General features: G+C 43.1%; 1 protein-coding gene across 13 annotated transcripts in view; it reads left to right on the top strand.

Annotated features, from left to right (window-relative positions):
- Positions 1-2199: 2199 nt before the first annotated feature.
- The window catches only part of CELF4 (CUGBP Elav-like family member 4), a 783337-nt gene continuing 769690 nt past the window's right edge, over positions 2200-15846 (top strand). For 6 of the 13 annotated variants that reach the window (XM_080973524.1, XM_080973530.1, XM_080973527.1 and 3 more), the window contains exon 1: positions 2402-2782. In XM_080973524.1, coding sequence (XP_080829650.1) covers positions 2503-2782 — 280 coding nt within the window. In that variant the 5' untranslated portion in view covers positions 2402-2502. Of the gene's footprint in view, positions 2783-15846 lie in introns of all 13 variants that reach the window. The other 7 variants (XM_080973533.1, XM_080973528.1, XM_080973525.1 and 4 more) reach the window with 4 other exon arrangements.

The following is a 15846-nucleotide window of genomic DNA, read 5'->3' as shown; positions in this document are numbered from 1 at the left end:
CATCAACCCACCATTGCCTAAGCAAGTTTACTTGTAAGTCCCATGGGGGTCTATGAGGCTTGCTCCCACGTAAGTGTGCAAAAGGACTATCAGCCTTAGCCTTCCACAATACTGCCCCTTCTGTTTAAAGTAATGCACTCCTAGTCCTTCTCATTAACTACCCCCCCCTCCTCATTGATATAATGTGCACTGGTGTACAAGGAACCGAGATTATATTCTTATGAAACATACGGCTGGAAAAATGAGAGTTGATTTAAATATGATTTAAAAGCAAGACCTTGTCTCTCTCTCCTAATGGATGCATCACTTTAATTAACCATCCCCCCAAACCATGTGCACACACACATACACACACACACACACACACGTATACCTGTAACTCATGCTAACGCTTCATGCCTCTGATGAAGTGGACTGTAGCCCACAGAAGCTGGTGCCACAATAAATCTGCGAGCTTTTAAGGTGTCCCAAGACTCTTTCTCGTCGTTTTTGTTGCAAGATACTGAGACAGCGACCTGTCTGGAAATTGTCACTTGAACCATTTATTTTTTTTAAAAGAAAGAAAGAAAAGAAAAGAATCCCGCCCTACCTCAAAAGCTGCAGGCAGGTACCTTAAATCAATATCCAAAATGCATTTCATGAATTCAGATAAACCCCCTGCCAATGTTCATAAATTTGTTTAGGAAAGTGGATGCTTTCTGCAGCTCGTTTATGAACGAGAAGATAATCCACTTGAAAATATTGTGTGTGCATATATATATATATATATAATCTAGAACAAAACAACTAATCAACATTTATATATAGATCTCCCTCTCTCTCTCTGTCTAAACAGAGTAACTTGCAGGCTGCAAAAGCTCTCCTTTCTCAACACACTCGTATTTTCCCTGCCTCTAGTAGAAGCTTATGCCACCAGATGTTTCTGCGAGATTTCATTTAAAGCTAAGAAAAATTGCTTTGAGCTACATGTTGTATTTTTTTTTAATCCGATGCCTGCTTCTCCCTCCCCGCCCCCCCCCCAAATAACAACAGTGAGGAAGGAGGACGGTGGGTTGGAGCGGGAGGGGGGGGAAGATCCTACTTCTTTTATTACAGTGTGACTTAATTAAGTATAATGCATTGTTCCTATAAACATTTAAGAAACCTGGTGCCTACTGCGAGAGCGGAGCGAAAATGTTTACTCGCCTATCAATGAGCAAAATAAAAAACCCCCAAGAAACTGCACCGAGACGGTTCAGGGTAGAATTTTTACCTTTTATAAGGAAAGGAGCCCCGCTCCTCCTTTCCCCCTCCCCAAATCACCCTCTTATAGCCGAGGAAAAAAATGCCAAGCTAATTTGAAGGAAAAATAATTAACAGCCCAGACAGAATTGGAAACACAGACACAAATGGAGATAGCTATGACACGGATAATAACAATCACCACTTTCACTATCATATCACCACCACAACAAGAAAAGACCTCTGATGTCCAGGTTGCCTTCATATCTGTAGTTCTTTTATTAGCAATGTTTTAGGAGAGAGAGGATATTTTTTTAAAAAAAATATATATATATTAGAGAGAGAGATTTAAATAGTTTTAAAAAACAAAAACAAAAAAATCGCCAGCACAACCTCGTTTTATTTGGGCTATTTTGTTCTCTCTCTCTCTCTCTGCTTTTCCTTCTCAAACAAAAGGCTTTCTTTTTCCTAGCCATTACTGGAAGGAAAAGTCGAGATGGTTGGGTTTGCAGAAGCTGGAAAATAAGAATAAGGATAATACATTTTTTAAAAAAATAAAAATAAAAATAAAATAAGAAATGCAAGAAGAAGGGGGAGCGGCCCTACCCCCCATAAAAAAAAATATTAAGGAAAAAAAATTACGAAAAATCGCTTGGCTTCTGCAAAATGCAACCGCTCCCCGTTTGCTCGGTTACCACAATAGACATTGACTCTCTCTCTCTCTCTCAAAGAACCATGCGCCTGACGCTATTTATAGCCAAGGCAAGGACTGGAATCTACCACTGGGCAGGCAGACGGGGGTGGGGGTGGGGTGGGGGTGAAGTGGGAGGAGGGGCGAGGGGGTTCGGTGGAACCAAAGCGAAAGAAAGTGCCCCTCCAGCCCCCACCCGCCTCCCCCCTGGTCTCCATCCCTCCCCACCCCCGCGCGCGCCTCTCCCCCTCCCTCCCGCCCCCTACCCCCCAGCCTCACTGGCATTTTGAACCGATCCAGCCTGTTTAAACGGAAAGGACAGAGATCCTGGCTGTTCAATGTATTAAAAAAAATCAGTTCAGACCTAGAGAGCGAGAGCGAGAGAGAGCGGGAGAGAGAGAGAGAGAGAGAGAGAGAGAGGGTGGAGTGAATGTGTGTGTGAGAGTGTGTGTGTGTGTGTTCCTGTGTGAGAGTGTGTATGTGTGCGAGAGAGAGAGGGAGTGTGTGTGAGAGAGAGAAAGAGGGAGCGGGAGAGAGGAACAGAGGAAGCGAGGGGGGGTGGGAAAAAAAGGAAAAGAAGATTTTTCTCTATGTATATAAAGATGGCCACGTTAGCAAACGGACAAGCAGACAATCCCAGCCTCAGTAGCAACCACACTAACCCCAACACCAACGGGCACATGAACGGATTAAATCACAGTCCAGGGAACACATCCACCATTCCCATGAAGGACCACGATGCCATCAAGCTCTTTATTGGGCAAATCCCTCGCAACCTGGACGAGAAGGACCTGAAACCTCTCTTTGAAGAGTTCGGAAAGATCTATGAACTGACGGTGCTGAAGGACAGGTTTACTGGCATGCACAAAGGTGAGGTCCTCTTCTTAACTTTCCCCCTTATTCGCAGGGGCTTGGAGGAGGGGAGAGTCCGGGGAAGGAGGTGGTGCTGGTGGGGGGCAGATCCTGCTAGGTTGGCAGCCCATAAAGAGAGGAGGTGGGGGGTGGTGGAAGGCTGATCTCTTATAGATCCGACTGATCTCCAGGGTGGGGGAAGTTTAAACACAAATGTAGCTAGCAAGAGCCCACCAGGGAAACGAAGGGAGGGACCGCAACTCTCCATTAGGGTGTATGGGAAACGATGGACGGAGCTGTCCAGCGGCTCGTGGTGCTGAAACGGGCTGCTGCTATTTGGGTTGCGCGGACTCTGCCCAAGCACAGAGGCGTTGGGTAGGTGGGTGGACGGGAAGGAAGCGGGGAAAGGGAGGTGATGGTTATTTTGCAGCCGGTCCCAGACCAGACAACGGCGGACCCTAGAAGAGAGGGGAAATTAATAAGGCGGGGGGGGGGGGAGGAAGAGAGCGAAGGAACGGGTGTTAGGATTTTCTGCTCTTTTGCTAAGAAGTCCTCACCGTGGAATCCCAAAGAAGAAAGAAATCGGCAATGTTGTGTGTCTCTGTATACTTAGCCAGCTAGATAAAGAGAGGAGAATTACTGAGAGGGGAGAAGAGGTTTTTAGCGATGCATCCGGAGCAAAGCATGTGTGGGCTGTTCAGGCATCCACTTCTGGAGACGGGGGTGTGGGGGTATACTTCATTGGGTCAGCAGCGGAGAAGGGAGCTCAGGAACTTTTTAATGACGGTGATCAGAGTTTCCTTTTTTGAGGGGAGGGATGGAGTAGGGGGAAAAACCGTGCTGTGGAACCCGTCTGCTCCCTTCTTCGGCTGAAACCTTCCTTCTTGTTTTCCTCACTCGTGGGGGTTTGGGATGGAAGTCCACTAGCGTTTCCCTTCTCCTTTCTTCCACTCGGGTTTCCCCTGCAATGCTTCGGTGTGTAGTTTAAAGACCACAAAAGGGGAGGAAGTGTATGTTTGTTTGGGGGGTGGGGAGTGAGGAGAGGGCTTGCGAAAGGCATGCCAGTGTATCGATCGCGTTGCCTGAAAAGTGGGACTGAAGTGAATAAGTTGGATGCGATTGACCTAAAGGACTGGTTTAGGCATAAGCAAGTAGATAAAGTCTGGCGGCGGAAGAACTGCTTTGCTCTACTCGGGGTTTTTTCTGTTTGCCTTTCTCTTATGGGTTTGCCTTCCTACTTCTCTGTTCAGAAGAGGTAATAATAGTAATAGTAATAGTAATAATGTAGAATACATGGGAAACTTCAATAAGGGAGAACCAAAATGTGGAAGAAGTGCATGGGGCTGGGCTGGGGATCTAGTCGCCAGATTTCCCTTCCCACTTCAAATCCCAGAAAAAATGCTTCCCAACGTGCTAAGCCAGCCGTGTGTGTCCAGCAGTAAATCTTCAAAAAGTTAATGGCACGTTTTGAATCCCCCCTCATGCCCCCAATCCGCTAGGGGATGGTTATGCAAATAGAAAGTTATTTTTAAAAGAGGAAGAGTTGATGTTGCAAAGGGGTGGGGGAAGGGGAAGGGAGAGATTATGCTGCACAGGAGAAACTCTGGGGGTGGCAACTGACAACTGCCTTTCTTTCCTTCACTACAGCCACCCCCCCCCCTTCCTCTGCAGTCACTACAAACCAGAATCTTATTTTGCCATCCATTCAAGCTTTCTGGAAGGTGGGGTTCTTGAGGCTTAATAAGAGAGGTGTAGGTTTGATGGGTAGCTTCATCCCCTTTGGGCGATGTCTGTTGTTGTTTTTTGGGTGGGGGTTGTTCTCCACTACCATCAATGCACGGAAAGTTTATAAAGCTTTTCTAAGTAAATACAAATTCTACATCAGGAGATTACTTGAAAGGGAAAAAAGAAGGAGAAGGATGTGTGTGTAATTCAAGGATCTTTTTGTTATTTAATGGTTGGCTCATGGCTCTTTATTTTCATTTAAGAGAGCACACATGTACACACATATTATAATTATGACAAAGAGTCCTGAACAGATGAAAGTCCAATAGATAATACCTGTCCTATTTTGTCTAGGTTTGGGAAGCCAGATGTTAACATTTTAACGATGAAGGAGGTTTCTTGAATCATTTATTTAGCATGCTTTTAGTTTTAAGCTATTTTATTGTGTGCTTCGTGTAACCCACCCAGACCTCAAGGGATAGGATGTGTCAGAGAAACTAGCTAAATGGGCTTTGTTAGAATCCAGAAAACTTGTGCCTCTTTCATTCAGCGAATCTCCATCCTACTCTTCCCGTTAAGCGTTTGCCTTCCCTGGCTTGCTTAGTTTTAGGGCAGAGTCTTGCTCAAGGCATGCTTAACTTTCACTCCTCGGCATCTTACTGTATTTCAAGGTGAATCGTAAGGACTGTCCAAGTGTCAAGGTATAAGCCCTTCAGGCCAATTTGCATAAGTACAAGCTTGTTTAGTAACCAGGTTCATTTTTTAATCTCTCAGAGCAGCGAGGGGAACGTACAGCAGCCAACCCAACCCAACCCAATCCCTCTCATTATTCATATGGCACGGCAGGAGGATTTACTATGGTTTCCAAAGGCACCCAGGGCTGAAACTCCTGGCCTGATTTAGCCCATCTGAGAAGAGTCCTCTGTGATGTTACAGATTTGCTCACTAATCCTGATAAAAATGTGCCTTTGGCTACCTAGTGTGTGTTGGGGGGGGGGGGAGGAATTGCTTGCCACTGCTGGTTAATTAGTGGAAAGTCAAAAAGCATGACAGGGCTTGTATAAATAGGATCATATTTATCTTACCATTTCCCCCTGCCTCCCTCTTTTCATGACTGCATTTAAATCAAAAACTAATGCAACCGTAAGAATTCATACATTTTCCTTCCTTCGTCTGCTCTGGTTCCTATACCATTCTCTGCTCATTCACATCCTGTAGTGGGAAGAAAATGCTTTCCATAGGTGAGGCAGGGACAAATACCTCTAGCGGTACTTATTTGCAGACCTTCCTAGGCAGGTATGTCTCTCACTGAAATAGCTTATGGAATGATTGAGAGAAGTGGCTTTGTTTATGAAGCCTGCCACGAACCTCTAAACATCGTATTAGACTACAGTCACTTATTTGGGGCAGGTAAGTGTGCTGAAATCCACCGAGTTACTTCAGAGTGCAATGTTGTGGCTGTGTTTGTGTGTGAACGCGCACACACCGTTGGGTTTTGTTGTGCCTTGGCTAAAAGGTCTCTTATAGATAGTTTGCCGTGCAATCAAACAGATCCTCTTAGAAGGAAGCCCAATTGAGTTCAACAGGGCTTGCTCCTAGATTAGAAGGGACTCTGTCCACTTCCTGGGGAGTAAGTCCCATTGTCAGTAGCACAGTAAGAGAGAAAGAAATGGAAATAACTAGTTTAAAGATGCACAGAAAAACTCCCACCAGAGATCTGTCCTTCTCATTCAGGTTCTAAGAAGGTGAAATGAAATTTAAGATCTGGTAGTTCTATGCAAATTCCAGATAAAATATAAACTGTGTGTCAACTGCTGATTCGGCTTAGATCGGTATAGCGCTGTACTCTTTTTCCTTTTGTTTTTTTTTTTGAGGGGGTAGGAAAGTACATGAGGAAGGTAGCCCCTGCAGGGATTTTGTTCACAGTTTATCTAGATCATTGACAGGCAGACGTCTTGGCAGCTCAAACCATCCCACCCATTTTTGCAACATATACAAGCATACAAAGCGAGTTAGCTAATCAGACGCACTGACAACAAATTCATTCACAACTCCCCCACCCAATTCACGCTTAGCAGAGGCATCTGTTTTAGGTCTGAGTTACTCAAAGGCATAAAGGTTAGTGCTCTCAGGACAGACATATTATAATGTGTTATCTTTGGAAATAATTTAAGGCCAATTAAGTGGCATTTAAGCCTAATATTTATAAATGAATGAAATCAAAACAGGACCATCCCAAGTGGTTTTCAATAGTATTTCTTCCTATCCATGCTTGATTCGTAACCAAGGCCCGCAGTGCGTTTTTAACTGGGATATACCATCTTTTTTTGATAGTCCTTAGGAAGTCAGGCTAGATCTGGTAGTGAGATTTAGCAAACACAAACACACATGCACAGGGTTTAATGGGCTTTTAAAAGCAGAGTTGTGAGAAGGATCATAAGCATTGAGGACTCCATTACCCTGAAAGATAGGGTGTCTTTTCAAGTCTCATCTGAGCAATGCAGCTCATGGAAAATTGTTACTATCCATCACCAAGATGGTGGGGTGCGTGTCTCCCCCACCCCCACTATAAAAGGCCAAACCTCACATTCAGTAAATATACATAGCTAAAAAGAGGTAATATGGGGGAGAATAGTTTCTTTCAACTGTTGTCTGTTTCTCTTCTCAGAAACATAGGTCATTTTCGGAGTCGAAAACACCTGGTCTTATAAGTCCACAAATTACCCAATTCACAATAGTCTCTTTTATTAGAGAGAAGCCAGAGTGGGAGAGACAGATGTGAATTAAAGCTTTGTTCAACCTCAGTGCAATATCAGTTTTCAGGTTAGCTGTGAGATTTAGAAGTGCAATGATTGTTAAATTAAGATGCACTGTACGGAGCGATAAAAAAAGACTTGGGGAAATGAAAATGTACTCAGAAAGGGACACAGCTAAATACAGGTGTTGAATAAATGCCTCCATAATTGAAACATAAGGCTTGCGTGACTGAAAGCAACCTGCTTAGTCTTTAGTTGGGTTGTAATCCAGATCGAGTTTCAAAGAGGGAATACACATACACACACAAAACAGCATCAAACTGGGAGGGGGGCAGCATTCTACCTGCAGCCAAAAAGAACCAACTGTTAAACCAACAAACCACAGTGGGTTAGTTTTATGACAAAGAAATAATAATCCATTTTCCTTCTCCAATCGCAATACCCATGAATGTGGAAGTATGTGGGTTTGTTTGTTTTTTTAGAATGGCAAATGAAGAGCTTCCTTGCCTCACCCTGCCAAAAGTAAAACCTATTTGTGATAGTGTTCCAAATAAATGTTGTATTCTTACTCACCCTTGCATTAATCACTCTAGTGATATTAAAGGTATCCTGGGGCATGCTGTGTGTGTTTGTGTGTGTGTTTAAAGTTTCTACTTTAATGAATAGTTATCCCGTATTTTCTCCCTCACATAAGACCTATTGGCACCATAGCTGTCAACTTTTCCCTTTTCTTGTGAGGAATCCTATTCGGAATAAGGGAATTTCCCTTTAAAAAGGGGAAACGTTGACAGCTATGCCTATTGCTCTAAGGGATTTTGGAGATGAATTGAATCATATTCTCTCAGGTGTTTTATTTGGATACCATAAACATATTTTCTGACTCAGAGATGTGGAGAAATTCAAATTATTTTTTGTTATTCCACAATAGCCCACATTCCAATGCCTCTTATTGGCGGAAGAACATGGGCACGTCAGAGGAGACAGGTAACAGGACAATTGCCTCCCTGTACCTTGAAGAGAACAAAGGAAAAGAAGGCATATTCAGACCAATTGGTTGTGGATGTAACAAGGGATGACAATTCTGATTGTGAAAATAAATACTTTAGAGACATAATCACTGCAGCAATTGGCTGCAGATGTTGGGCCTCTCGTGTCCTCGCACTTGGATATTGAGGAAGGGCCTGTTCCTATATAAATCTTCCCATTTAAGATAATCAGGGAGGCCATTCTTCAGGAGAGGTATCATCTAGGACTTTAGGATTAGGCCCTGATTTTACAAAACACTTTCTGTAGTGATATATGTAGATGCACAATCCTATTAGACTCCAGGATGAAAGATGGGGGTCTTTCTGTTTTAATCTAACTTGCTCCTGGGCTAATTTTAATATAACAAGTCTCGGGCTGTTTTAATCACACTTCCTTTCTGTATTATTGATTTTTAATCTATTGTTTCCTCCTTTGAGGAGTTTACAAGGGGAGGAAAGTGTAACAACAATAATGCAGAGAATAAGAAGTATAAGAAAGTTTGCAGTGACTTACTCAACATTGCTGAAAGCTGTTGACACGCAGCAAAGTAGTCTCCATGGAAAGGGTGTGGGGCAGTTACCATACTTTTGTTGACTGTGGCAAAAAGTTGGTAAGAATTAGTTGGTACTCCATTGAGAACTGGATAACAGTGAGACAAGGGCAGTCCTGGCGTCTGTGGAAGAAATAACAGGAACCCTGACCTGTTATTCACTGAAAGGTGCAGTCATGTTTCCCATTGCTGGTTTGGAAGTGGTAGTTTGGAAAGCTATGACGTCTTTTGCTTTTAGAAATTGAATGTGCTCCATGAATACTTATTCTTGCCCCACCAAGCAGAGAGGCTTATGACTCCAAAGCAGTTGAGCTAGAATCCCATATTTATCAGCTGAGAGCCAACAACAGTTTGGTAATCTTGGGGAAGGGGTATATAATTATAATTATAATTATAATTATTTATACCCCGCCCATCTGGCTGGGTTTCCCCAGCCACTCTGGGCGGCTTCCAACAAAATACAATGGCCTATTAAACATTAAAAGCTTCCCTAAACAGGGCTGCCTTCAGATGTCTTCTAAAAGTCTGGTAGTTGTTGTTCTCTTTGACATCTGGTGGGCGGGTGCCCCACAGGGCAGGTGCCACTACCAAGAAGGCCCTCTGCCTGGTTCCTTGTAACTTGGCTTCTTGCAGTAAGGGAACCGCCAGAAGGCCCTCGGCGCTGGACCTCAGTGTCCAGTACATTCGCTTCCAGTCGTTGACTCCAGACAAACAACAGTTTTATCCTGAACTGGAGGTATCTGTGAATTATACCAGAGTTTAGATTTGAGATTTTACAGTTGCTTCATGTGGTCATGGTAAATGTTTCACATCTTACTACTTGTTGATTCTGGCTTAAGAGCTCATTTGCACAGATAGAGAAACCACTTTGTTCAGCCTTCATAGTGATGGACCTAGAGGTGCGAAGTGAACCTCAGCCTTGGTTCAGTCTACCAGAGGAAGTTGTGCAGCCACAAAGAGAGGGATCCAGGTTTCCATTACGGCCATTGGTTTCACTCTTGTGGTGTCACAAGCACATCCAGAAATTGCAGCTCACAAACTCAAATAAATTCCGCTATATATGTATGACATAATAACTCACACAAACCAAGACCATTCCCAATTCATGATGGCCTCACTCCATTAAGCATCAGTTGAGCTGCCTGTCTGGATCTATCATTGCTCATAGATGAGCGTGCATTGAATTGTGGTTTCCAGATGCCTCTTTACAAACAGATGTTTACTCTAACATCTGTTAGTTCCGCTTATTATAATTATTTGGATCAGGCTTCTGATTCCTTGGAAATCTTCTTTAAGGGGAACCAGAATTGTTTCTTGGATTCCTGTGTGGCCATTATTATTCTGGTTGTACGTTATGCACAAGATCTTTAGGCATATTCAGGGCAGTGTTTGACAATAGCGAAGTCAAACTTTAACAGGGCCCAACAATTTATTTGTAGAAACTTCTCCTTTTAGAGATGCTGGTGCTGTGAATTTTCCAGGGCCAAGAACCTGTTTTATGCTTGGAACTCCATTGTCCTGAAATGCTTTTTGTGCCCTTCTAAATGCCTCCAGATATTTCACCTGGACAGGCCAGATGAATCCACCTTGAATTTCACTTGCAACAAAAGTATGTAGTAACTCTGCGGCAACTGGTAAAGCTTACTTTTAGATTTGTGTCGCTGGGTAGACTGAAAGTTAAAAGAGGAAGGTGTTGCTTTGGTCTGACTCAACCGGGACCTTTTCCACCCAACTTTCATAGCCATACAAATATACAAAAATATGATTGGATGCTGTTTGAAGGGGAGGGGGAGTCTTAGACCCCTCCTCCCAAATGCTGTTCCGCTTGCTTGCTGCCGCAGTGCCTGGCATGAGCTAAAGAAAGGGTGTCATTCTGGACTTCACATTTGTTTGTGTTTGTCATCTGGTGCCACTGCTGGGATGCAACTCGCGGGTGAATGCGGTTTTTTATTGTGCATTCATTATACACAACTGACATCTTCTCTGGGGTGGGGAGAGAGAGAAAGAGAGAGAGAGAGAAGTCTTATTATTGCAGCTCCTTAAAATAAAGACGGATGACAACTCAAAGCCTCTTGAATAAAGTGCCCAACCGTATGTAGCGGCTAAAAATAAATCATAATCAGCTGGCAAAATGAATGGCGAGACATATAGATATAGACATTGTGTTAGGTTTGTCAAGACGGAGCAACCAAAATATATTGATCAAGATGAGGGAGGAGGCAAAATGATAATGAACTGGACTCCAGCAAGATTTTAATTGACAATGACTCCCGTGAACCAGTTCTGGACAGTGTATATAAACTGACCACAATGCAACTTTATTGCAAGTTGCTCGCCTTTAATTAATTGTCTCCTTCGTTAAGACTGACTACAGATCAAAGGTTTTAAAGATACTTAGCAGGTTCTTAGTAACGAAGCCTTCAGATGCATTAGAAATATCCGACAGCTTGGCCAATGAGGCATACCAATTTCGATCTACCTCATCGTCGTGCATTTATTCCTTCCTCTCTGCTTGAGCATGGACAACCTTTGCTTAAACTTTAACTATTTCCTAGGGTAGCCACCAGAGCCTTAGGGGAGGGTGGGGTGGTGAGGCTGCCACATCGTAGGTGCCAGTTAAAGGCAATACTGCAGAAGATTTCCCAGCAAAATTATCGGAAAGGAAAGAGCACAGAAAATACATTTCTAAAATAAGGCAAAGGAAGACAAATGTTGGTATTTGGAGCCATAACTTCATGTAACATCAGTATGCCCTTGCTTGTCTGTGTCTATAGCAACTTGTTTCAACTCTAAATCTACAAAAGGTTTATTATCCAGGCTAATATTGTTCCGATTAACTTCATATATACTAGTTAAAATGCATATATGGAAATGCTCTTCGTTAGTGGAGATATGGTGCACCTATTCATAATTTTGCACATTTAGATATGGTACTTTTCATAGACAGAATCCCAGCAAATACAACTATGCGGCATGTGCCATAGGCAAACTTGCAGTTTAACAGTAAAAACTAGGGAATATATCAAAAACTGATAATTACATAAATATATCAAATTCACCCAGGTAGGAAACTGCAGGAAAATTTGGGTAAAGTTTTCTTCTTCTTCTTGGGCTCTTAAAAAGAGGCACTGCAAATCCGTGCAGATTTTACCCACACATTTAACACCCGAAATAATCTGTAGGTTGTGTGGCTTATACTGCAGGAACAATGGGAAAACAAAGTCACCCACAAAATACCTATCCAGACTCTACATACATTTAAATTACAAACGTGTGCCACATACAGACATAGTTTTGAGTGGGGGGAAAACACACACATAAGGGATGAAATATTTGTCTACGTGTTACGGTGAATGTTCTAAATGTGGTGTCTGCCCTGTTTAGCACTGAAATTTGGGACATTTGCATAATGAGCCTGGGATTGTTCATATTCACATATGAATGCCTACATCCATTAAAGTTTAGACAGTTCTCTCTCATCCTTTCCATGAAATGTTTATAAGTTTGCAAACTTCAAGCTTAAATCACAAATTAAGCTGGATTTAATACTGTTGAAGTTAGTTTTTGATCCCTGCATGCTCAAGAGCACACAGCTGGCTTCTTAAAGCTAAATAGATTTTACATTTTTTTTACAATTATTTGTGATTGCTTGGGTACCGGACATCGCACGTTGTCATCTTTTAACGTGATGTCACACTCAAAACAACACTCCTATATTAATGGATCATGAACCAAAATCCGTTCCTTTTTGCAGAACTGGAAGAGAACTCCTTTTCATTCTGGAGCATAGAAGCTCCAGAAACATGAGAGAAAAACATGACTGTGTGTCCATAATGGGCACCTGTAGAGATATAAAAAAATGTAGATATGCAAAATATGCATATTGGCCCATAAAATATTTAAGAACTTTCACCCCCCTCACATGAGCATTAGTAGTATTCCAGGTACAGGTGCGTCCCACTGGTGCTAAGGGATATGCGGCTGTTTTGCTCCTTTCTGAAGCGGATTTTGCAGGCTTCGCTCTGTGCAAAAGTGGCAGGTGACTTGAAGGCTGCTGGAGAGCCTTACATGCCAAGTCGAATGTGATACGTAGCTGTTTGTTCATTATCCTAATTTAATGATACAGTCACACCTAATTAATCCATGTCTGGTTTCCTTGTGTGCTGTGTCTGGGTCCGGGGAAAAGGATAATTTCAAAGCTAGCCTGGCCGTTTTTACAGTGCTGTGGGTATCTGGACCTTTGTGTGAGGTTTTTGTCAGCAGCAGGTTTAAAGCCCAAAAGCTTTGCAGTTTTCAGACAATCTGTGGATTGACTGCATATTCTGGCATTCTCCCCCCCTCTGAATGTAGACACGCATGAAACACACAGAGAGAAACATACGTAAAAGACCCAAGTCACATATGCACAGAAATGTTTTTCTCCCATCCTTTGCTGTGGAGCTCAATAGCAATATACAACCCGCTCTTCAAATGCACACACAAATTTATTTGTTGGTCTTATGCAGTGTGGCATTCGAAGCAGTCTTCAGGTAATTGTAAGTGCTATAAAACCACGCATTCTTTCACAGAGAAGGAGATCGTCAAGCAATCTATCACTTGGGATCTGTGGGAATCTCCCGATTATACTGCTTTTGTGCCAGACTTTAATTGGCTGATCATCTTAGGGGCAGGGAAAGGAGGGGATGATTCTGAAGCTCTGGAAAGGAGAAGGATACAGTTGCTAGTTAAAGATTTTTTTTGAGGAGGGGGAGGGTATCGCAACACCACCTTACCTGCAACAGCAATAGCCGTAAGGTGATAAATGTACCGGCCGTGTTCCTTTAAGGATCTGCGAGTGTTCTAAGGAAGATCCAATCCCAAAGGTGGCCATTTAGCCGTTCATTATTAATAGCATCAATAGTTTGGTTGACCAGCCGCACCAGTCCGTGTATATAAAGGGACTGCTGACGGTAACGTTCAAGGAGGGCAGACGATGCAGAATTTACAAAATTGCCCACATGTAATATTAATTGCATTGATTGCTTCTAATAATATGGTGAAGTAACGATGTTTTGAAGTGCTCCTTGGAAGTGCTGCAAGAGACACAGATACCTTTCTCCTGAGCCAATTGTGTCCGGGCTGGAAACTCCTTGAAAGCTAACCCATGGAAGACTCACAAGCCCTGCTTATTATCCCTTGCCCGATTGGAAGCAAAAAGATCCTTCATTCTTCCTTCCTTTTTTTAAAAAAAAAAATTATTATTTTGCCCAGTTTCACCGCAGATGCTGGAGGATGACATCATTTCTGAAGCTCTCCCCACCCTCTAACTTAAACAGCTTAAGTTGGAGAGGGAAGAGGCAGATGTTGGCTTTCTTGCCAGCCCCCTCCCCCCCGAAAATGTGACAACAGAAATATAAGACAGCCCAAAGGCCTGATCCAAAATGGATTGGATTTTCAAACAATACTTGTCCCCTCCCTTGGCTTCGCACTTCCATAGAGCATCTGTAGTTTGCAGTGTCCTATCGATCAAGACCATAAGTTTGGATCTGTTATGCAAGCTATTATTCATGGGGGGAAAGAACTACCTACAATATGCATCCTGACTGCCTTATACTCAGATAAATCTCATCATAGCAAGGCTCACTTGCTTTACAGTATACTAACTACTCCCTCTTCAGCAATCCACACCTATCTCAGCACATCATTGCACTCATTTGGTTACCCCATTCAGCTTGAACAGTCTTACTCTGGCTGCTTAGGATGGTTCATGTTTTACCCTAATTCTCCAGGATATTTTGCTCATATCTTGCTTTAGTTTTCTGGTATAGTCAGCTCACGTGTATCCTTAGCTGCCCAGGCTAGGTGGCTTGTAACTAACCCTTGTTGACTGGGATTTTCTGCTACTTGTCCTGGACAGTTTGCATGGCGCTCTTTGTTAATTTGACCGGGAGAATGAAAGCGCTTGCTTTTGCAGAGAGACAGACAGAAAAGAAAGCTATTGTAAAGCTATTTATTTGAACAAGTGCACTAGCTAGGGGTCGGATGCTAGGCTGATTTCTTCCTTTGTTATTTAAAGAAATTTATAGCCCACTGAAAGCGGCTGATGGAAAAAAATAAAACATACAATATGTGAATGTTTAAACATAAGTCCATAGTGCAAAGGCCTCCTGAAGTAAAATCATTTTTACTTAGCCTCTGAAATGTGGCAGGGACTGCGCTTGCTTGAGTCCTAGTGGGAGAAAACTCCACAGAGTGGGGCTCACTACACAGTTGTCTTTTTGGTCTATTGGGAAACCACTCATACGATCTCACTGATGAACTTGAGCCAAGCTATGAAACATGAACTAAGTTGAAACATGAACTAAGTTGTACACCAGTACAAGAATACTGAACCTGAACCAGAGAAGATGAGAAGCCACTGCAGAACTTCCTAACCCCTGTCTCATGTTTTGGCAGTAGTCATCTCAGGGAACACCTGTTGGGGGCAGCTGTGGGAAAGAACTATTTTGGGATGGAGGGAATCACTGGAATTGATTATCTGGAAAGGTGTGTCCGTGCCAGTGCTGGTACTTAAGTAGCTATGTTATGAGGAGCTCTGGAGATAAGTCTGGGAGGGAGGGAGGGAGGGAGGGAGGGAGGGAGGGAGGGAGGAAGGGAGGAAGGAAGGAAGGAAGGAAGGAAGGAAGGAAGGAAGGAAGGAAGCTGTTGATGCTCAGGCAATGCCGCAGACTGACTTGGAACCCGTTACAATCTTTCCATGTGGTGGCTCTCACTGGCTGCTTGAATGGGTAGCTTTGGGACTAGAGTCATAAGAACAATACAAGCATCAGACTAAAGGCCCATCTATTTCAGCATCCTGTTTCCCCGAGGTGGCAAACTAGATGGCTCTGGAAAGTCCACAAGCAGGACATGAATGAAATAGCACTTTATGGAAGCTGTTTCCCAGCAACTCATATTCAGATGCAGGATGTCTCTGACTTTGCAAAGATGGCATTCCCTCGTACAAACCTGCCTAGGCCCTGTGATCTTCAGGGGAAACTCTTCTC

Source organism: Podarcis pityusensis (genome assembly GCF_964106645.2).
Source record: "Podarcis pityusensis genome assembly, chromosome: 11".
In the NCBI taxonomy this organism is placed as follows: Eukaryota; Metazoa; Chordata; class Lepidosauria; order Squamata; family Lacertidae; genus Podarcis; species Podarcis pityusensis.
Note: the sequence above shows the minus strand (reverse complement) of the source record. Positions and strands in the feature narration are given on the sequence as shown.